At 39.7% G+C, this 22,588-nt stretch overlaps 1 protein-coding gene across 2 annotated transcripts; it reads right to left on the bottom strand.

The window, feature by feature from the left end:
- Window positions 1–642: 642 nt before the first annotated feature.
- On the bottom strand, window positions 643–22,402 carry l3mbtl4 (L3MBTL histone methyl-lysine binding protein 4). Of its 2 annotated transcripts, XM_086305403.1 has the most exons (19): window positions 22,316–22,370; window positions 20,279–20,366; window positions 20,104–20,157; window positions 17,886–17,971; window positions 15,150–15,254; window positions 14,941–15,076; window positions 14,773–14,864; window positions 14,534–14,676; window positions 14,316–14,392; window positions 13,416–13,501; window positions 13,215–13,325; window positions 12,468–12,582; window positions 12,247–12,346; window positions 11,197–11,325; window positions 10,880–10,957; window positions 4,402–4,484; window positions 2,998–3,158; window positions 2,783–2,845; window positions 643–2,694 (listed from the first exon to the last, which is right to left on the bottom strand). In XM_086305403.1, exons 3-19 carry the CDS (start codon window positions 20,129–20,131, stop codon window positions 2,512–2,514), a joined length of 1,776 nt encoding a protein of 591 aa, XP_086161529.1. In that variant the 5' UTR covers window positions 20,132–20,157; window positions 20,279–20,366; window positions 22,316–22,370; the 3' UTR covers window positions 643–2,511. The 2 variants fall into 2 exon arrangements, with proteins under 2 accessions (XP_086161529.1, XP_086161528.1); XM_086305402.1 differs by lacking the exon at window positions 20,279–20,366 and having other exon boundaries at window positions 22,316–22,402.
- Between the last annotated feature and the right edge of the window lie 186 nt (window positions 22,403–22,588).

Below are 22,588 nucleotides of genomic sequence, written 5' to 3'. Positions count from 1 at the left end.
ATCAGAGCTGCAGTCATATAATTAATGATACAATAAACCCACAGTTATTCATATTTTATCATTTTTTTGATGGATCTTGATCTTATTAACCTCTTCTTTCTTACACTATACATTGTATTTTTCTTTAGTTATGCGTATTTATGATAGTGTGTGCAGAGAGGCACACATCACACACACTGTCTATAACACATAAAAACATTGGCTGGTCTGAAGAGTCTTGATTCCTGCTGCGATATTGGTCGGGTCAGAATTTGGCATAAATATGAAAGCATGAACCACACACTTCGGGCACACTGGGCACAGTTTAAACATCACAGCTTACTTGGGTACCGTTGCTGACCATGCCCATCCCTCCAGCTGTCAGAAGATAATGCATCATATCACAAACCTCAAATCAATTCATGATCTCCATAGTAACCAGATCTCAATCCAATAAAGCACCTTTGATATTTGGTATAATGGGAAAATTGTATCACACATGATCCTGAAGAAAGCCTAGTGTTTTCCTGTTCTTGCTGGATACAGGATTTAAGGAGCTCTACTCCTACAAAGTCAATCAGTGAAAGATGACGAAAATGCAACTTGCTGAAATATATATATATGGGTTCTTCCTTGTGCAAATGAGAGATCACAGCACACAGACCAGATCAGAAGCTTTATTGGTCTCAACAAATACTGACAAACAGCAAAGAGAAGTTAGACAAAGGCCCTAATATCAGCCCACTGTTGGAAACATGAAAATACCCGCCTGGACCTGTTACAGTGAAAACCTGAGGAAAGCTGTTGTGTAAACTAGAATTTGCAAACTCAAAGTGTGCAACAGACCACTGCAGGCCAGGATATGCTGATCTGAGTTAAGGTCTACAGCTCAGCTCCTGCTGCGCCATCACAGAGGAGAAGAGGTCAGAGAGAAGCGAGACGAACTGAAGTACAAATCTATAGATCTATGGTTACTCTAAAATAAAACTCTATACAAACACGGTAGATAACAAAACAGACTGTAACACGAGAGAATAAAATTATAAATATAGACTTTGCAATTATTCCAAAGTTAAAAAATTTCTTCTGAAAATTCAGAGTTATTGAACAGTTATTTTATTGATTGTTTAAGAGACGCAGCCAATTACACATTTCCACAACCTGACAGATCCCAGCAGAGGTGGCAGGATGATGTTAAAAGTTAACAGGATTAGTAATGTAATGAGGAGAGAGCACATAGTACTGTGATCATGGTAGAAATCTGACTGATGAGGCCTGAATGAAGACAATGGTTTTGTTCATCTCAGCATGGTGTTGCATCTCATCAAGACACTGCGAAGTCAAGAAGAAGTCTAATAAAGTTCACCCCAAAATTAAATGGACATGGACCTTTGGTCTCTAGGGCTACGTGTGCACGCAGATGCAACTTACCCAGTTTTGGAGACCTATGCAAACATCTCCATGAATAATATCTGTTTATGTAATTTTGGGACTTTTGATGATGTATTTGATGTATTTTGTGTAATACTATTTTAGAATGTTCATTTTTCTCTTTTTTGAAATTCTAATGCCATTCTGTAATTAGGAGAGTTTTCTCATAACACTGTAATGATGTTTAAGATTTTCTAGGAATTACAGGTTTTGATTTTTACACACTCAACACAATGATGAGACTCGTGTTAATTATGGAAACCTTTTCAGTAAACCGGACTTTTGTCACTGTGAGACCGAAATGCAGTTGTGAATATTTCAAATAAATGTCTGAATTTTTCTTTTCTTCATGTGAGGAATAATTTCTGTCATGTTTTTAACTCTCTTTCGTGGAACCACTGCTTTACTAAAATCAATGCAACACTTTTTGTTCACAGAACCCTTTTCTTACAATAAAAATCTGTTGATAACTTACGTTTGCATTAGAGGACAAATAAAAGGACTTGACTCTGAGTAGCGCAGTCTGTTTAATGTTCTGATGGGGCCTTTTTTAATTTGACATGCGTGTTTTGATTTTTTTCCCTGATATCTTAACATTACAAGTAAATATGATCAAATAAAGCAACTTGGATCAGATAACGGTGAAACTACTTCCCAGGACTGATTTACAGATAAAATAACAAAACTGAGAAATCTATCTCAAGATGTTTTGATGCAGATTTTTTTTGAACATCTCAGACAATCGACTGAGCACAGCCATGTTTCCTGGCAGAACTGCCACTGCTGATCATACAAGTTGTAAGTCCCACTTAAAGCTTTGCCTCCAGTTTTTAGTTCACCTGAATAAAGCTGTGCCCCATCCAAAGGGCAGTTTCCCTAAGTGACGGTTGGTTGTTTTCACATGAAGTGATAATGATGACAGTAACTGAATGTCGAAATGACGTCACAGGACCTGCCAACAGAAAGGTCACTGTAACGTCAAACAAATTCAGGTGACAACAGGATGGAAAACATGGCTCGTCCAGATCAGAGAATAAGGGGTAGATGCCATGGTAATGGGGTCTATCAGGTTTGGATTTGGTCAGTTACGAGCTGCAAATGTCAAGTATTGGTATGCTCAACATGTGATTGGCTCCTATCCTTAGCATGTGATCGGCTTCTGTCCTCAGCGTGTTTGAACATCAGGATGGAATTGTAGATCTTGAGGGCAGGGCCGAGTTTGATTGACATAATCCGGATGATGTCCCGCTGGGTGAGCAGGAGGAAGGCCCGTCCATCAATTTGCTAGAACAGAAGCAGGAACAGATCAGATCATTGCCACTGTCACGTCATTAGCTCTACACCACCAGATCATCTCGTCCGGTCATCTCACCTCGTCTCTGAACTGTTTGGCCTGTTCCTCACAGCCGGGGAGAGACTCTATGAAATCTGACACCTTAGAGGGAAAGAGCGAAAAAAATCCATTTGTCATACATACAGTCAGTAAAATGTGTGCAACGCAATGTACGTTAATACAAATAAATTGAATGAGCACTCTTATTTACTATTAGTGAACTACATAGCTGCAGCATCTCTTTGCTCTCTGACCTGTTGGACGCTCCAGTGTTGGACAGTCTCAGCGTGGACTCCTGCAACACCTGGCAACAATTTGCGGTGTTGCTCCCAGCATAGTGACAGGTCGCGGCTGGGCTGTGCTGACATGGCTGAGAGGAAGACAGACTGGTGGAGGGCGGCCTGCAGACTGGATTCTAGAGGTCAGAAACACCAGTCAATGACAACCACACGGCAAAACCTCAACAACAAAAATGACAACACCTTAGTACCAAACAGCAGTGGCTTCATAAACAAACACAACCAATAACAGTGAGAACAATTTTAAACTCCCCAAATATAGAAATTTCTATTCAGTGGTGAAAGCAACCAACAGGGGAGTGAACAGCAACATTGATTTACAATATGAAATGTTAATGTGGTGAGACGTCATCCACAAACACTGTTTTTCACAGTAAAACACTGCGAGACCAGCAGAAACCCCGCAGAGACCTGCCACATACCAAATATGAACTTATTTAATATGTGAAGAGTCAGCAGGTCTCACCACTAAACACTAAGATGGGCATCACGTGATCCTGATCAATCAGCCGATTGGTAATTGGAAAGACTCGGATGTCCTTTACAGGATTAAGCACACAGAGAACAACTAAAACAGCAGCTACCATGGTGAAATGTTTCCATAGAAACAGCCACCTTATCTGCCTGCTGTTTCCATGGAAACAGTGAAGAGAGCAATGTTGTTTCCAGAGTGTGGATGAGTTTATATGTCAGTGACCGCTTCCACCATCACAAACAGCAGCGTTGTAGTTTCACCTTTTTTATGCCACAAAACAGCTGGAACACATCCTGTGATGCTGCAGCTGCAGATATGTCACACCTCACTTTTATTTCTGAAACATATGTATCTGCTTTCTGTCTTATATGTAAGCTCCCATTCAAAAAGAGGGGCTGATGCATCTCAAGCTGTGTGCTAACGGACCCTGACCTGAAGAAGTTCAACACATAAAAATCAGGTATTATCAATGACAGATTGCATTTTATACAGGCTTAGGCTGATTTTAATCTAATTTCAGGTTTATTTTAAGCTTGATTATAATAATAATAATAATAATAATAATAATAATATATAGTATGAGGCTAATTTTAGGGGTAGACCAACTGTGGGTGTAGGGAGAAATTGATAGGTTACACTGCAGAACATGTTAGAGTACTGCTACACTTTAAACTGCTTATGTCTGTAGTATGTTTCTGCATACAGCAGTTCAAACATGAATATCTGTGTTTGTATTCAGTAGTTTAGCTGCTGTTGTCTCTCTGAAACCTGACGTCAGCGGTTTGGTGAATTCTGCAGTATAATGCAGAACAGTGAACAGTGAAGGAGCAACTCTCCACTTTAAACAGCCCACCACCACCCTCCCCTCTCTCCCAACTTAGTACCTGGGCTGAGGACTCTGAGATGAGGCTCCTCCTCTTCCTGTTTCACACGAAGGAATGTGGTTGGCTGGGGCATTCGGGTGGTTCTAGCCATAAAGGAGAATACAAGACAACCATTATGAGTGGAAAAAAAACAAAGGAAATAAAACAGCATTCTACTGTGAGTCCACTGTATTTTCACTCTACTGTGAGTCTATATTAAACTTAACTATTCAGAATCACTTGTGTATTTGAACAGGTTTTACTCACTGTGGGATCTCACCCTGTTCTCAAGACAGAACTTATTAAGCCAATTATTCTAAGTCATCTAAAGTGATGGAAACCTTCAATTCAATTCAGTCTTATTTATACAGCGCCAAATCACAACAAGAGTCACCTCAAGGTGTTTTATACTCTAAGGTAGACCCTACAATAATACATACAGAGAAAAACCCAACAATCATATGAGCCAATATGAGCAAGCACTTTGGTGACAGTGGGAAGGAAAAACTCCCTTTTGACAGAAAGAAACCTCCAGCAGAACCAGGCTCTGGGAGGGGCGGCCATAAGCCGCGACCTGTTGGGGTGAGGGGAGGATGACAGGACAAAAGCCATGCTGTGGAAGCTTGAAACTTGAATTACAAGTATGATTCAATGCAGAGAGCTCTATTAACACATAGTAAGTGAGAAAGGTCACTGAAGAAGAAACACCCAGTGCATCATGGGAATCACCCTACACCTATTGCAGCATAACTAAGGGAGGATACAGGGTCACCTGGTCCAGCCCTAACTATATGCTTTACCAAAAAGGAAAGTTTTAAGTCTAATCTTGAAAGTAGAGATAGTGTCTGTCTCCTGAATCCAAACTGGAAGCTGGTTCCACAGAAGAGGAGCCTGAAAACTGAAGGCTCTGCCTCCCATTCTACTTTTAATTACTCTAGGAACAACAAGTAAGCCTGCAGTCTGTAAGCTAAGAGCTCTAATGGGGTGATGTGGTACTATAAGGTCATTAAGATAAGATGGGGCCTGATTATTTAAGACCTTGTATGTGAGGAGCAGGATTTTGAAGTCAGTTCTGAATTTAACAGGGAGCCAATGAAGGGAAGCCAATACAGGAGAAATCTGCTCTCTCTTTCTAGTCCCCTCCAGCACTCTTGCTGCAGCATTTTGGATTAGCTGAAGGCTTTTCAGGGAGTTTTAAAGACATCCTGATAATAACGAATAACAGTAGTCCAGCCTTACTGTTTGAATGTGGTCAAGTGTGTTTTTAGGTTATATAATCTATCTTATATAACATCTACTCAACTATCACCCACACACACTGCAAAATATGAACTTTATTCTGAAAATGAGAAAGTTCCTGAAGAAATTTTATTATGCCAGTGCATCATCAGTAGCCAAAAGGAGCTGAGGATTCCTTTCTGGAGGTTGGAAGAAGTATTGGCAGCATAATGTGGGTACTTTGAAACAACCCAAATAAAGCCAGCTAAAAAGAGGTGACTCAGGCTTGAAATGTCAAAATTATTTTAAAAGGCCAAAGTATTTACAGCCATCCTGTTTACACAGCAATAACCATAAATCAAGTCAATGAGGCAGCCATAGGGCAATAATTTGTAGAGAAAAAAAATCATGAACTTTCATGAACACTGATAATTAACTGTAATATTGTTGAGCTTTTATTTTGAAAGTCAAGTATTACTTGTTGAAATAATTATATGTATGCTGTAATTATATGTATGCTAAAATAATTAGAAAGCTGAATTTGTGTTTCAGTGTGAAAGAGGCAACTATAAAAGTTATTTTATTATTGAATTTTACTTTGAAAGGTCAACACATTTAAACACTTCCTGTTTGTAAAGTAGTACTCATAAAAGAAGCAGTATGGCGTCTTTAGAATGGTGGCAGTTATTAATGTGCAGAGGTAGCACCGCAGAGAGAACACCATGTGACAATTTATTTGCAATGCCAGATGTAGATGTGATAAAAACACACAGCGTACGAAGCCACCTAATCCTAAATTTGCTCAGTGAATTCAGAGATGACCTGGAATTTCCAGCTAAAAGGAGACATGGAATTCCAGCATAAACAAAGCTTCTTCAAACGTTTCCATTTTTGGTGTTTTTTACTGTAGCCTTTGTGGCCAAAATGTTACTGTTAAAGGGGTTGATGTGAAGTACTTAAAGAAGGGACAAACCAGGGTGGAGACAGGAACCTATCCTGCAAGTAATCAGGCCTTGGTGGACATCAGGCATGGGATGTGTGAACAGCAGCACATTTTTCCTTTTGATGTTTGGAATTGATTCGACAGATTGAAGGTGCCGTTTGGTTTTGTTAATAAATTCTATAACGTATAGCAAAAATTGTCATAATTTCAGGACCATGGGCAGTGCACACCATTTTCAAAGTCAAAGTCAATTTTATTTATATAGCACATTTAAAATAACTGTTGACCAAAGTGCTGTACATTTCAAATAATCAAAAGAGATAAAAGCATAGGAAGACATGACAACATTTTAAAAAGAAGATTTGAGTAAGAAATAAGACAAATAAAAGTAGTAAAAAGTCATTCTGATTTAAACGCGAAGGAATAAAAGTGGGTTTTCAGACAGGATTTGAAAGTGTCTAATGTTGGGGAGGTCCTGATGTGAAGGGGCAGTCACAGCAAAGGCTCGATCTCCTCTGGGCTTTAATCTGGAGCATTTGGAGCATTTGATCTGCAGACCTCAATGATCTTGCAGGACTGTACCAGTTCAAAAGATCAGAAAGGTATGAGGGTGCTAACCTGTGCAATACCTTAAAAACAAATAATAAATCTTAAAATCAATTCGAAAACTAACTGGCAGCCAGTGTAAGGATCCTAGTATGGGGGATGTGTGGTCTCACTTGCGTGTGCCAGTTAGTAACCCTGAAGCCTTTTGGACCAGCTGAAGTTAGCTAACTGATGACAGACTAACACCTGAGTAAAGACTATTACAAAAGTTGAATAGCTCTCTCAAAGTCTCTGGAACAGAGGAATGGCTTCACTTTTGTTAGTAGCCGGAGATGAAAGAAACTGGTTTTGATTACAGCCTTGATCTGTTTATCAACCATTGATAAACAGTTAGAGTTCTTAATGATATTCTTGTAATTACTGATACTGGACGCTCTATGGTCCCTGTTTTATTGGACCTCTCTTGATATGGTGGACCATAACATCTTATTATTAAGACTTGAGCACACTGTGATACCCACAGAGGCACTGCCCTTGACTGGTTTAAATCATACCTCGCTGACAGGTCCTTTTTGGTTAACTTGGGCACCTTCCTCTGCACTGGCCTGTTGCAGTGTGCCTCAAGGATCAGTTTTAGGCCCTATTCTTTTTCATTGTATTTGCTCCCTTTAGGCGCAATCTTTGAAAATACAATATTAGAGCAGGGCGATATGGCCAAAAATATTTGAAAATTTGTGATAACGATATAACTGACGATATAATTGATGCGAGACAAAATACAACTCCACAACTTTACTAGCGCAAAAAACCCCCATCCATTTATTTTAACTTAAACAAGCAGCTGTTTTTTATATGTATTAAAGCTATCTAAAAATGTAACAGTGCAAATGCAAATTCCTTGCTGAAAGTTTAACCAAAAGGCATTTCCAGTAGAAATGGGCTGACATATCCTCAGCATAACCATGTATAATATCCACTGAAGATAAAAAGAGGTGCTTTGCAACATTAAACTGCTTTGTGCCAAATAAAAAAGTCAAATATGTATTTTTCGGGCCATAAGGTGCACGGGATTATAAGACACATTAAGCAAAACAGTCAGATAAATCAAACTTTATTCAACTCATTCTTCCCATGTTGTTGCAGTATATTAATGACTAACCTTGTATTGTGGATGGATTATCTCAGTTGTTCTCCTGACTGAAGTTTGGTCCGTTTACAGCATCCTGCCATGCGATTGCATTTGTCCCTAACCATCAGGAACCCTCACGTTAACTTTTATCGAGGGGAAAAGTGTTAGCTTAAATCCTCCAGCTTCACTGTTTATGTTATGCCAACATAGCTGTGTCACTAGCGATCACGTAGCACATCATTATATACCAGCTAGCCCAACATCAGTAATCCTACAAACGTCACTGCTGTTTAGTTTTCTGTCTTCATTTATGTTGGAAGTGATAGCAGAGCTGTACGTTTGAATGCTTTCAGAAATCTCTCAGTCAGAACATGCTACATCATGCTTAGGTAGCTAGCGAAACTAGCGAGCTAACATCCGCTAGCTTCCTGCTAACTTCTAACTCCGTTAAATGTAATAAATTCTGTTTTCATGGATGCCTGGATGTTATACTTCATAGTTACACCTGGTAAAGCAGCAATGCTGATCATTTTATTAAAGATGTTCCACATGAGGACCTGGAGAAGCTTATTCACGCTTTTGTGACCTCCAGGTTGGATTATTGCAATTCCCTGTACTTCAGTCTTCCCTCCTCCTTAGACTGCAAACAGTCCAAAATGCGGCGGCCCGCCTCCTGACTGGTACCAGGAAATTCTGCTCTATTACTCCTGTTCTAGCTGGCTTGCACTGGCTGCCCATTAAGTACCGTATTCAATTTAAAATATTACTGCTCATGTCCAAAACCATTAATAAATTAGTGCCGAGTTATCTTAGTGAACTTCTTAAGCCACATAATCCTGCTAGAACACTTAGATCTGCTACTCAACTACTTCTGACACAACCTAGATCTCGGCTGAAGTCTTGGGGTGACCGTGCGTTTGCTGTGGCTGCCCCGGTACCGTGGAATAACCTCCCCCTCGCTATCCGCGCCTCTGATTCTATTGCACTGTTTAAATCACGACTAAAGACCCACTTATTCAATCTTGCCTTTCCTTCTAGTTAACATTTCACTTATGATTTCACATTATGTACTTTTATGCTTATTTTAATTCTTTGTTTGATATGTATCTGCTGCTTCTCCTATGTATCTGTGACAGTGATCTGCTTGCATACCTAGTACTTGCTTTGGTCCTACTTCTATTTACCTTTCTTTTATTCTCTATGTTTACTTGTTAAGCACCTTGGTATACCCTTGGTTTATAATTCGTGTCAAAAATCACTCCTAGGTTCCTTGCAAAAGGTTTTCTTTTTTTCTATAAATTTCTAAAGGGCCAAAGTCGTAGTGGTCACAGGGACCAAACGCAATGACCTCTGTTTTTTGTTCATTTAAATTAAGAGAGTTTAAAGCCATCCATGCCTTAACTTCTTTCAAACAATCTAATAAAACCTTTAGAGGACACACAGATTTAGATTTCAGTGGCAGGTAAATCTGTGAGTCGTCTGCATAACAATGACATGATTTTTTTTTTTTTTTTAATTGAGCCCATTGGGAGCATATAAATCGAAAAAAGGACTGGGCCAAGAATGGACCCCTGCGGAACCCCACAAGAAAGTGAGGTTTCTACACTCATGAGCTGCACTACATTTTTTATTTGCGGGCCTACACAAATTCAGCCGCATGCATTATGACAATATATAATATATAGATCACAAATGTACACACGCACAACTCCCTCGTGAAATCTCTCAAATTCACTTTTTTCACTAGATTACAAGGTTCTTGTGAGATTGGGCATGTCCAACTCAAACTTTTGTAAATCACCCATAAAACTACTCACACCAGTGCTATTTGGGGAATGTACTCACATGCTATTTCGCCTCATTTAGGTAATCTGGCTCTTTGTATCAATCATAAGACTGGGATTATTCTTTCTATGTCTGCAACCCTGCTAGGGTCCACTCAGGTTAGAGTGACAAAAATTTCATTATCACATAGTGAGCATCAGAGTCCGTGCGGATGTCTGTGTGCCTCCCTGATTTTGTGAGTGCACAGACTCATCTGCGGAAAATTTTAAAAGCCAGATAAAGAGACAGCTGGAAATAGGGGCTGAATAGTCTAATAAACCTGATTTATAATTGTGTGGCTCGATGCGATTCCATTAGCACAGTTAATGATGAGAATAAGAAATCTGAAAAATAATATATAGTGTGTCTCAGTGCGATTCATAGTTTTCAGTCACGTGACCAACTTGCTACTCTGGTGGGCAAAACATTATTCCATCATGATAGCCAATCGCGGACCATACTGCAGGACAGATGTGCGAGGAAAAACAAAGATGTGAAGAGAAACTGTGTCAAAACTATAATAACTATAATAAATCTGACGAATAATAAACAGTGCGCCTCAATGCTACTGCACTGGCAAATTCAATAGTTATAAACCTGACAAATAGTTGTGTGCATCAGTTATATCACACACACAATTATTGGCACACTCAATAATAATAATAATAATAACAAATCTGATGAGCCTTGCCACACTCAGAAGGTGACAGAGTGCGACAGGCAGTAGGAGATAGAGATATGTCTGAGTAATGTCCCTGATTATGGGCTAATTTTAGGGCCACTTCTCTTACAAACACTTAACAGGCAAACAGAATCTTGCCTCATCTGCTCACTCTCACCTGTCTGTCAGCCTTCTTCTCTTGCCAAGAGGAACCAGCAGCTCCTCGTCTCTGGGTTCTGCCTTCTGAAAGCTCGTGCTGTTTAACACAGAGAGAAACAGATACCATGTAAACATCACTTGTTTTTCAGAATTATTTGCAGGACAAAATAATGACCGGCTGTTATTCTTCTGGAATAATAGAAATAACAGAGATCCTCTTACTGTAGACGTCATTTCCCATTCTATGTTTGTTTACATGCTTGGAGAAGCTCTATTCTCAGATTTAACAGTACAAGATCCACAACAAAAGCATTTTCTCCACCAGTCTACAGTTACCTGTCTGACTGGTTGTCATGCTGGCGCACGGTGACAGGTATGAGGGTTATGACTCGTTCTCCGCCCAGCCTATCAGGAAGCACCATCTCCTTACGCATGTTAATGTCAGAATATGGACAGCCAAAGGCACTAGGTGACAGAGTTAGACAAACATTTAACAAAAGAGAAACACAAACACCGAGAAATTACAACCAAGCAAACACGAATCACCAACAACAGAAACAACGCAGCAAAACAAGTCAGCAAGCACAAGCATTACAGAAATATGACTCCTCTGTATTTAGTCATAGGCAGGTACGCAGTATTTTGAACAAGCTGGAGGCGTGACAAAACTGGCTAAGTCCAACAAAAAGTGTGTGACAGTAATCCAACTGACACGTGTATTACTGTCACAGTAGCTGCTGGGTCTAAAACCCAACATTTCAGTCTTCTTCTCATTCAAATGTAAACAGTTCAAGGCTATCTGAGCTTTAATTTTCAGCAAGACATTCAATAAGTGGTGTAATTGAGATCCTTCTCCTTAAAGGTATGCTTTCTAAAAATGGATCCCAAAGGAAGGAAATAAAGTGAGAAAAGCAGTGGGTCTAAAATTTATCAATGAAAAAAGTACAGAAATGTATTGCACATATCAGACGAGGCTTCCAAACATAAAGACTGTGAGGCATCAGGAACAGAGTCAATGGTCTTACGTGGGTTATGACAGTCAGATGCAATAATTCTCGATAAAGTCTTTAAGCAGTGCAGTGTTACAGATGGTCTTTTAAGATTTGAACTGACACCTGGAACTTGTCCTTCTTTGACCTGTGTTCAGCTCTGCGACACTCCCGTCTGATTGTACGAGTTCTATCGTTATCTATCAAATTTTGGGTCAGGGATCTGTGGGGCGGGTGAGAAAGGTACTTGTGATTTCTTTGTGTAACAGGTATCTGTGGTTTGTGAGACCGGTTTCTGTCACACTTAAAAGGGTAAATGTTCCTGCGATGGTTGTATGAGGTATTGTATATGTATATGTAAGGGAATTAACTGTAGTGTTTTGTATGAGACAGGTACCTGTGGTGTCCAGTGTATTTGGCTCCTTTGATGTGTCCGACTCCTCTGCAGCCTGCAGTAGGACATACTCCCTGAGAGGGGGAGGGCAGGTGGGACAAACCTGTCTCACACACATGATAACAATGAGTGAATCTGTCCTGCTATAACTTTCCTTCTGAACTGTAACACTGTCTGACCTGTCTGTCTGACTAGTCTGTCTCTCTCTGACCTGTATGTCTGACCTGGGGGGGGTTCCAGTGGATGTCCAGTGCGCTGACACCAGCCAACAGGATGCAGGTCGCAGAGGTCGCTGTCACACCACACATCGAACTGTGTCGACCACCCATCGTAATGAATCTGTAGACACACACCTTGTTAAATACTTCCTGGCATCAAACGTTTTGAGGTATCTCATGTCACGTCATGGGCGTGAGAGGTGCTTGGATGTGTGCTAGGGAAAAATGTGTACTCCCTGACTGGCTGCCAGTGGTTCTGGGAGGTTGCTGGCTACTTCTGGGTGAAATTGGGTACAAAGAAAGTGCTGCAGCAAAAACCTAATAGCGATTGCTCTTGGTGTTAGCAAATTGCCAGTTTGCCTGCATCTTGATGCATAAACTTTTCTGGACGGTCATCTGTAGTTTTTCATGCAAATATTAACTGCTAGCCAAGCAATAGTACCACTTGAAAAAATGCAACACAAACTGAAAATGGAGAAGATAAAATCTGTGTTTTAACAGGGGGTTATATGACTGGTTTATAAGCCTGGTTCGCTTGAATTTAGCAACTGTTTTCACAGTAATTCAACCTCCAGCAACCACTTACAACAAGTCAAGGAATACTTATTTTTCTCATGACTGGTTGTTGTCAGACATTCTGGTCTGGTCTCTGTGACTGGAGCCTTATTCACTAGGTCCTATATTCTGTCACATGTCCAAAATGGTAGATGAGTTAACGATTATCACTACATCACACACACAGATACACATTACCTTCACCCTGTAGTCCTCTGTGTCTGTTACTGTGGCAACGCGTATTAGCATAGGGTTTCTCCTGTCAACTGCCTCAAGCTTATGGTTCACCTGGAAACCATGTGGCGCTCTCTGTTGGACAAAAGTACAGGGAAAGCTCTAAGTTACCAGAAACAGCTTCCTGATTGGCTTCATGTTTGCATGAGCCTCCTCAATCCTCACCAGAGTAAAGGCTGAAATAGGAGCAGCAGTAGAACCGGTCTCCTGAAGGTATTCCTCCCAAACAAAGTTTTCAGGGTTGGGGTGACCTGCAAAATAAAGTACTACAGAGTTTTACAGAGGAATACTATATGGAAAATTATTATGTGTTTAAATTACTGTATAGGGTGTGTCGTCAATTAGCAGCTGGTTCATTTGTGCTTTGTCCTTCTCCCATATGCTCTTCCAGTATTGCTCAGTCTCCAACCTTGGTGATGCTGTTCTCATGTTGTTCCCCTGCCACTGAGAGTACACCTTGGATGGTTCTGCCTCCGATAGTTGGTCAACCTCACTCCGTGCTACCTTGATCTTGGCCCCTAGTCTCCTTCTCCACCGAGGGTACTGCTTTTTTTGGCTATTCAAATGGTAACTTAGCATCTCACTGATCACTGTTACCAGAGTGCAGATCAGCTGGTTGGTCTCAGTAATGGTCGCGGTAGGTATTGTCCGTAGTGCTGCATTCACATCACCTAGTAGATCTTCAGAGGGTTCCGAGGGTACTTCACATAATCTTGGTAACAGGCTACGGAGTGTCCAGGTTTCAAGCTTCATCGTGATCCTATCTTTCAGGTCAGTTCCTCCTGAACGCACCGCTTCCTTCCTCCATTACACTTGGGGCTTAGTACCCAATCTCAGGTACCCAACCTGGCGTCCAGGCTCCCCCTTGCCGTAGCATTTGTGTTGCACCTCATCAATCCCTAGCTGTCAGAGCTGTTCCTTCTTTCGAATTTTGGAACACTGAGCTACTAGTTGTTTCGCCATCAGTCTGGATGCTGGGTATCGATGTGTGAGTGTGTTTGTTATTTGCCTGTCATTCTATGGTAATGTAAGTTTGTAAGCATAGAGTTCAGAAGGACTGCATACCCTGTGGCGCAGTAAGAGGTCGTCCCTGTTCTTCACACCAGCCCACCGGATGGATGTATGGACTGCTACTGTCACACCTGGTGGATCAGTACAACCATCAATCCATATACCCGGTTTAAAACACGTTAAATAATAAATATCAAGTGACATGAAACAGCTCCAACACTACAACCTAAAAATACTGAAAACAGAAAAAGTCTGTCGTCCTTCTGTCTCACCAGTAATCATATGTGTCATCCCAGTTGTCAAAGTGAACAAGGAAGCAGTCATCGATGACATCAGCAACAGAGGCGACACAGACAAGTCCAGGATTCTTTCTGTCGACTGCCTCCAATTTCATCCCCACCCTGAACCCACATCCCTAAAAGACAGGCAGGGGATAGACAGATACGTGGGTCAGACTGACAAGAGTGCAACAGGTGAACAGAAAGGTTCGACAGACAGACTGTATACTGACTCCAGTGCAACACGTGAACAGGGCTGCTGGTGCAGACTGAGAGTCTGTGGACTGAAGGTACTGCTGCCAGTCAAACTCTGTCTCACTGTGACCTGCAGACAAACAGACAGGTGTGGTAACCCATGCCATGTAGTTACCTCTGAAGGGACTGGTCCACTTGTTTTTTACCTTTAGGTGGATGAAGCTTGTGGTTGTGCTCTTTACACCAGCCTGCCGGTCTAATATTGGGTGAATCTGCATTTACCCAGAAGTCATAACACTCTGAGTACCCATCAATATGAAGGCGTAGCCGACAGCCAATCGCCTGATAGAGACAGGAGGCCAATGAGACTAGATCCAAGCAGGAATGCGTATGTGGATGTGAGTGACAATTTTACCTCTGCAATGGTCACCACACAAAACATGGAGGGGTGCATTGGGTCAATGCCTTCCAACTTCATCCCAACTTTAAAACCAGTTTTTCTACTAGGAAAGGTCTGGGACTGAGTCAGGTAAAAGAGACAGAAACAGGTCAGAGAGAGTCAGGCAGAGATCAGACACATGTTTTCTTTTTTTTACTTTTAAATACTTTAAAGATAGTAAAAGTATTTGCACAACAATTCAGACAGCATAACAAACTTGCTAACCATTATTTAAAGATAAAAATTGTTCTTTAACATTTTGTGTTTGAGTTCCAGCAGTTACAGTGATGCAGATTGCAGTGCAAAATCACACTGGGTTTTCAGCAGGAAATACATCTTTTTTATTTTCACTATTTTTGGAACCCTATCTATACCTGAAAGACTAATACCCAAATCTATTATTTATCATTCTAATTTGAACAAATCAAACACCTTGGAACTGTTAAGTCTATAAAAAGGCTAAAAGGTTGAGTGTGTTTTTGTAGCTAGAGGGTGGTGGGGCATTCGGTGGATCTTTGAGCCAAAGACAAAAAAGGTTGTCACTTAAAGTATTGGCTGGGGATTGGCAGCACAGTGGTGCAGTGGCTAACAGTGTTGCCTCACAGCAAGAAGGTCTTCAGTTCACCTCCATCACCTGGGCTGGGCCACGTGCAACCAATTTGGTCGCACATGCGACCTAATCTGTCAATCGTGCAACAAAAGAAAATCCTAGGTCACACTAGTGCGACCAGCCATTCGAAAAAAAAATGTGTGTCTCTGTGTGGTCAACAACAGACACACATTATGCTGATATCGTGGTCTAAACCAATCAGAGATAGTCAAGGGCAGGACTCTGATTGGCCGTGGTCCAGATATTCCTGTAGGCCTACACGTGTGTGCGTTTGAAAGAGTAGGCAGATAGAGAGAGTTGAGCAGCCTAGGCCCAATAGAAGTGGATGTAGCTGTGGGTAATAAGAAAAGATGAAAAGAACAATTGATAACTTTTTCGTTAAGTTAAACCCTGATCCGTTCGAAATTCATAGCCAGTGCTCTGACACGGAGCCATCAACCTCTCAGGTTATGTCGAGCACTGGTCCGGAGACAGCATCAGATAACGAGCCACATACCATCGACTCCGAAGAGAGCCAGTTTCCCTGGCTGAGATACAGTAAAGCTGACAACATGATGCACTGTATTTACTGTGGTGATTGTGGAAAGACCATGGCCGGCAATACTGCATTTGTGACTGGTGCTAATACGTTTCAAATTGAAATGCTGAAAAAGCACGGTGTATCCAGACAACACATTATACGCCGCGATAAATGCACTGCAGGCAGCAGCAAACAGGTCGTCAGAGGAGACCGAGATAATGATTACGTTTAACATTGCCTACGATACTCCCAAAGAAGAAGTTCCGTTCACTAAGTTCAAGTCTGAAATACGTTCAAGCCCTTTTTCTTCACAAGAAAAAGGGCTTGAACATAAACCCCACGTACAGAAATGATGTGGTGTATGCCCAGTTTATAGATAAGATATCGAGCTGTTCAGATATTCAGAGGTTAGGTTTGAAGACTGAGACACTTTGAGGCACTTCTAATTTAGATTTTCTTTTTATTTAACATATTTTGAGATGTTATAAGTTTAAATTTCAGCTCAGTGAAGCACTTTAAGCACAAGCACTTTTTCAGTAACGTGTTTCTCTTGTAGAACTGTGCTCCAAATAAAGAACTTTGTGCTGACAAGATTGTTAGTAAATCCTTTACACATCAATATCGTCTGTATGGACAGCAATGTTCAAAAAAAAGTGAACATGTAAAACTGCGGTGTTAAGCAATGCAGTTGAAAAATTTGGGTGCTCCTAGGAAAAAACGTTAGGCGCACCAGTGCAACAGTGTGTTGCACACTGTGTTTTCCCTGGCTTCCTCCCACAGCCTCTCTCTCTGTGTTAGCCCTGCGACAGACCTGGGTGTACCCTGCTTCTTGCCCTATGTTAGCTGGGATAGGTTCCAGGCTCTCCCTGATGAGGAAAAGAAGAAGAAAAAGGACGGATGGATTTTCTGGTGATTGTGTTTTTTATTTTGAATTTTCAGTTGCGTTCAGGTATTCTAGCAATTATCAGCTGGTCTCTCATGCTGTGTATTAGGAATTACAACACGGTTAACTTAATTTGCAAGTTTTCTTATTGACAGTTTCAGTTTGTTCAGTTAAAGGTTCAACAGTTGACTACAGTAATACTTGGATTTTCTACGATTTGAATTTGGATCCGTGGAAATTCTAGATTATTGCAGAATTCTTTGCATTTTTCATGTATTAGTATTAATAAATCCAGTTTTCTGTCAATGCTTGTTGAGAGACTGACTTCTGTTTCAGCAGTCTGTAGGTTCTTGGTGTATGTTTACAGCTCCAGCTTCAATTGTTTTAGATGTTTTGGCTCTGTAATGTTATTTTATCTGTTTTAGTAGCAGCCAATAAAATCCTCTCGGTCTGTTAAATTCCCCACTGTGCTATTTAATTTGTCACTGTTCTCTAATTGTTTTTACGTGTAGTATTGCCTGAGTTAATGGAATGAAGTTGACGCTGTTGTTGCTGCTGTCCCAAAAACAGCACATTCTCCCTCTTTCTCCCTCCTCTTTGCTCTGGCTTCCTCTCACAGTCTAAAGACATGTACATTAGCTTTATTAGTGATTCTAAATTGGCAATGGACAGGAGGCAGAGAGTGAGGTAGATAGTTACCTCGGTAAAGACTGTGAGCGGAGCAGCTTCAGCCTTCTGCTCAGTTAGGTACTGCTGCCAGGACCAGGACCGCCTCTTCACATTCACTGAGGATCACAGATAATCACATCACTGCTCCAATTACTCTGTTTCATTTCTGCTTCAGTAACAGCTGTGACATACCTGCTGAAGTCACTGAAGGCCAAAAGCAGGCAACCTCGCAAAAATAAATGTGTGTATATATATATATATATATATATATATATATATATACACACATACCTAAACCTAATAACTGGTTGGGCAACCCTTAGCAGCAAGTATGAACCACCTTTTTAAAGTCACGCCACAGCATCTCAATTGGATTTAGGTCAGGATAGGCCACTCGTTTTGTTTTTCTTAAGCTATTCAGAGGTGGACTTGCTGGTACGTTTTGGTTAATTTGTGCTGCAGTACCCAACAGCGTCTAAGCTTCAGGTCATGAACAGATGTCCCAACATTCTCCTTTATGTTGTTTTGATAGACAGCAGAAGTCACTGTTTCATTTACCACAGCGAGTCTTTCAGGTCCTGAGGCCGGAATCATTTTTCCACACAGGGCCATGTAAGTTTGGAATTTTTTCCCCTTGAAAATGAACACTTTCATTAAAGAAACTGCATTTTGTGTTTACTTTTGTTATTTTTGTCTAAAAGTACATCTGTTTGATGATCTGAAACATTTAAGTGTGACAAACATACAAAAATCCCGAAGGGGGCAAACACTTTTTCATACCACCATGTATATTTATATATATGTATATAGAGAAATAACACCTACATTTAGATACTGCATTTTATGTTTCCTTGTGTTATTTTTGTCTAATATTTAAATCTATTTGATGAGCATTTAAGTGTGACAAACACTTTTTCACACCACTGCATACACGTGTGTCTGTGTGTGTATATATATATATATACATATATATATACACACACACAGACACACACACGACCAATACAAGGTTGTGTGGCTGTGTAAACATGACAATGTTTAACATCCTATATATGGCAATGAGGTATTTTCTTTAAGGGCAACACACACTGACAGTGACTCTTCTAATGTTTAATGTTAAGTTGAATGCTTTCTCAATAGCTCAATAACATATTAATGAAAATGCCAAGACTTTCATTAATAAGTTATTAGTGCAAAAGTCAAACGTTATTATAAAGATAAACTGTAATCCATTTTTATAAGAACTGTTAATTACTTATTAATTAAAAGCTAAACTTTTAACAGTCTAAGAAGCTATGGCACCCTGCATATGCTCATCAATACAGTTTTTGTTTACTACTAGCACCTTTTGAGCAGTTTTTGTCAGGCCTACATCGATACAAATACATGGATACAAACTCTAGTGAATATTAATTTAAATATGGGCGACATACATTAAATGTACATATGGACATATATAAATACATAAGCTACACATATATTCATCATCTTACTATAATACGATATACCACAATCGTGTACCAAGCTGTTATATATCACAAATGCCTGCACAAATATGTAAAACAGTTTGCAGACATTCACAAATTGTTACACCTTGCAGACTGAAAGGGATCTGGGTCCTAGCAGGTGAACTGTCAGTTTAAACAATAGGAAAAGATTATGTACATCAAAACAAATGAAAGTGGACACAAACAACAGTGAATATCTGGAACAGAATTGTAAAAAACCCTGAAAGAAATGTTCTCATTGGTTAGGAATAAGTAGGTCTGATGATGATTAAGTTTCAGGATAAGAAGTGATCTTGCTACACAGCAAAGAGTCTGAAAGCTTTTCTTTAGATAAGACTCACATCTGTGACATCAACTGGAAAGTGAAAAAAGATCCATGAAAACAAAGCTGATCTGCTAACAACTCGTTAATAAAGTTGGAACCATCTTGATGAACAATAATAATAATAATAATATTCTACACAATCTGAAAATGTGACATTCAAGAAAGTAATCTAACTTGTTTGAGTTATGTTTCATGAACCCAGAACGTTCAACTATTAACATCTGTGCTTTTTTATCTACTGCACAGTAAAAAAAAAAAGGCTGAATTGGGATCCTTCATGTGTAGTAAGTCCACAGGTTTTGCAGGAGTTGTAAAATAAACCTTTAGCATCTGACTAAAATGCAATCTTAACGCTAACAACGGTGGATTTTACAGAAAGAGTTTACCCAGGTGAGTCAGGAGCTGAGTGTGTTACCTTGAGCGCTGCTGATTTTGCTCTTCATCTCTTGTCTTCTTCTTTGGTTCCTATCTGCTCAAACAGAAAAACAAACACAGAAGTAAAGTTTGAAATGATGTTGTTCAGTTAAAGTTCTAGCAGTTTATTATCTGAACCAGTCAGGTAATCAATGAATAAATCATTCAGTACATACTTAATAATCCAAGTGGGTGCAGCAAAAATCACACCAAGAACACAACACATAATCCTCAACGAGATGAAAAGGAGTGACAGCAACACATCTGCAAAAATTACTATTCGTTAATGATCTATTAAGGTAAGGACAACTGCTCTCCAAAATAAACAATAAAATATGTCTCCAGTTTGTGAAGACCACCTAAATGTTTCACAGTACCACTTTACTCTGTTACCCAGTGTTTCTGCTTCAGGCTCAGTCACATAAAAAAGAGCTATGTCATAAGTCATGGGTCACCTATTCTAATCAGAGACGTTATCAAACGATGATAAAATTGTTATTAAATATCTATAAAGAACATAAAAATCTAACTAAAAATGTGATGCAAGTGCAAAAAGGACGAGATTAAAGCTGCAGAAAACATTGTTGAAACAGTGTCAATAGGGAGCAAACAGCAGTCAAAATCTAAATAACAACTTTGGAATGTTCTTCAAGAAGCCTAAAATACTATTCCTGAAGACTTACTAAAGAAAGCTGCCTAAGACAGTTCAAGCTGTGTTGAAACATAAAGATGAAAAGCTCATAGAAAAGTATAAACTCTGTGTTTGCCTTATACACTGTATTTCCATTTATGTTTGCACATCTGAATAAATTGCTGCACCTTTTCCCCCATTTCCCCAGCAAAATATAAAGTAAATAGGTGTGGTTCACGACTTTTGCACAGTACTGTATGAAGTAAAACAAAATATATCTTGCATCCAAAAAACTAAAATCATTAATATTTATAAATGTTAATCCATTTGCACTGTCAAGTGCAAGTGGATTAAATGTATGAACTTTTTCATAGTCACGTTAGAATTTCAGTTTCAGCAAATAAAAAGTGAAAGATTTAAGATTAGAATAGTCTTTTAAAGGAGCACAGAGACAAACATGTGATCTAAACTCCAAACTCACACAACAGCTATAACATCAACTACAAAAACCTCAACATCAACACCAGCATTTTGACTCTGAATCAACTAAATCACCAATGAGCTAATTGTCAATGATTTTTGACAAAAACATTGTGACTACACTTGTCATCATCTTTATCATGGCAGGAAGCAACGCCATTAAAACACACAGGAAGTCAACACACATTCACCTTCAAAATAAAATCCTACATGTATTTCGGGGCAACTGCATCACCTCTGACAAAATGAAACCCATCAGATTCTCAAAAACATTTGTGGCTGTCAGAAATATAAATGTAACAGATAATATATTGAAGATATTAATTAATCTTATATAATAACTATAAGATATTAATTATTTTTCATCTAAGGGAGTATTTTCATTTATACATCAGTTTGAAATGGTTAAAGTACTGAAACACTGAGTGAGTAAATATAACTGAGTGAGCATACTCAGTTATATTTATTCTTAATATACAGAGTAAAACAATCTCTCTGTAGCTGCTGTACCTTTGATTAAATTGTTATATGTGACTCAGTTAGCTTATAACACATTCTGTTTAAAATGTACAAAGTAAAGTTAAAGTTATGAAAGCACCCGAGGTGTACTTCTCCTGTTCTATAAATCTACACAGATCTCGTTTGGTTTACTGATAATTATTGTTTGGATCTCAAAATGTAGCTCAAAAAACTTTAGGAGTTTATTTTGATAGAATATTTTTGTTTTCAATTCAATTTATTTTTAAGAAAAGCATGATTTAAAAAATAAAGTCTAATTACGTCCCCCTGTCGGGTTTTTCCAACTCTCTATTGCGGTTTCTGGACTTTTATTGCAAAAAAAGACGACTAAAGATTTTGTTCTGCAGCAAAAGCTCTTATTATGAAGGCGCGATCGGAAGCGCGCCAAATGAGTGTGTCCCGACAGCTTCTTTCAGGAAACAAACAGCGGAATGAGGCGGCGGTCCGCGTCTCTCCCCGTCGCCCTGAGCGCCCCAGTGAACGGCAGCAACAGTGACAAATAGGCAGCTAAAGTAGCTACAGGGCCAGACAGAGAGGGACGAGGCGAACCGACCCAAGTACCGGAGCGCAGTATGAGACTTACCAACCGCGATGAGCCGTCTCAATCTGCTGACACACGAAACAACACGGAAACGCCGAGAAACGGAGCCTCTGCGCATGCTCGTGTAGGAGTGAGAGAGCGAGCGAAAGAGAGAGAGAGAGGTCAATATTCAGTAACTGATCCCGTTTGTGGCACAAACACTCCCACCCATTGTACTGCTCAGTAGTCAGAACACCTATTACAAATATTTAAAGAAATAAAAACTTTGATGTAATTTGCAGGACTTTATTATTTGGAGTCTTTCCTTTCCTTACT

The sequence above is a fragment of the Aulonocara sp. 'chitande type north' Nkhata Bay genome, linkage group LG9, assembly GCF_057382095.1.
Source record: "Aulonocara sp. 'chitande type north' Nkhata Bay isolate Kocher_YH1m ecotype deep benthic linkage group LG9, A_spYH_male_GT1.1, whole genome shotgun sequence".
NCBI classification, from domain to species: Eukaryota; Metazoa; Chordata; class Actinopteri; order Cichliformes; family Cichlidae; genus Aulonocara; species Aulonocara sp. 'chitande type north' Nkhata Bay.
The sequence above is the reverse complement of the archived record's forward strand: the minus strand, read 5'-3'. Positions and strand labels throughout refer to the sequence as shown.

Bases quoted from the DNA above. Each gene is read 5' to 3' on its own strand.
- l3mbtl4 (XM_086305402.1), bottom strand. From the start codon at position 22,391: ATGCGCAGAGGCTCCGTTTCTCGGCGTTTCCGTGTTGTTTCGTGTGTC. The intron at 3,159-4,401 runs GTACTAAGTTGG...TCTGACCTCTAG, and splicing joins TCTCAGAGTCCTCAGCCCAG to AATCCAGTCTGCAGGCCGCC. The intron at 2,846-2,997 runs GTCAGAGAGCAA...TTTCCCTCTAAG, and splicing joins AACACTGGAGCGTCCAACAG to GTGTCAGATTTCATAGAGTC.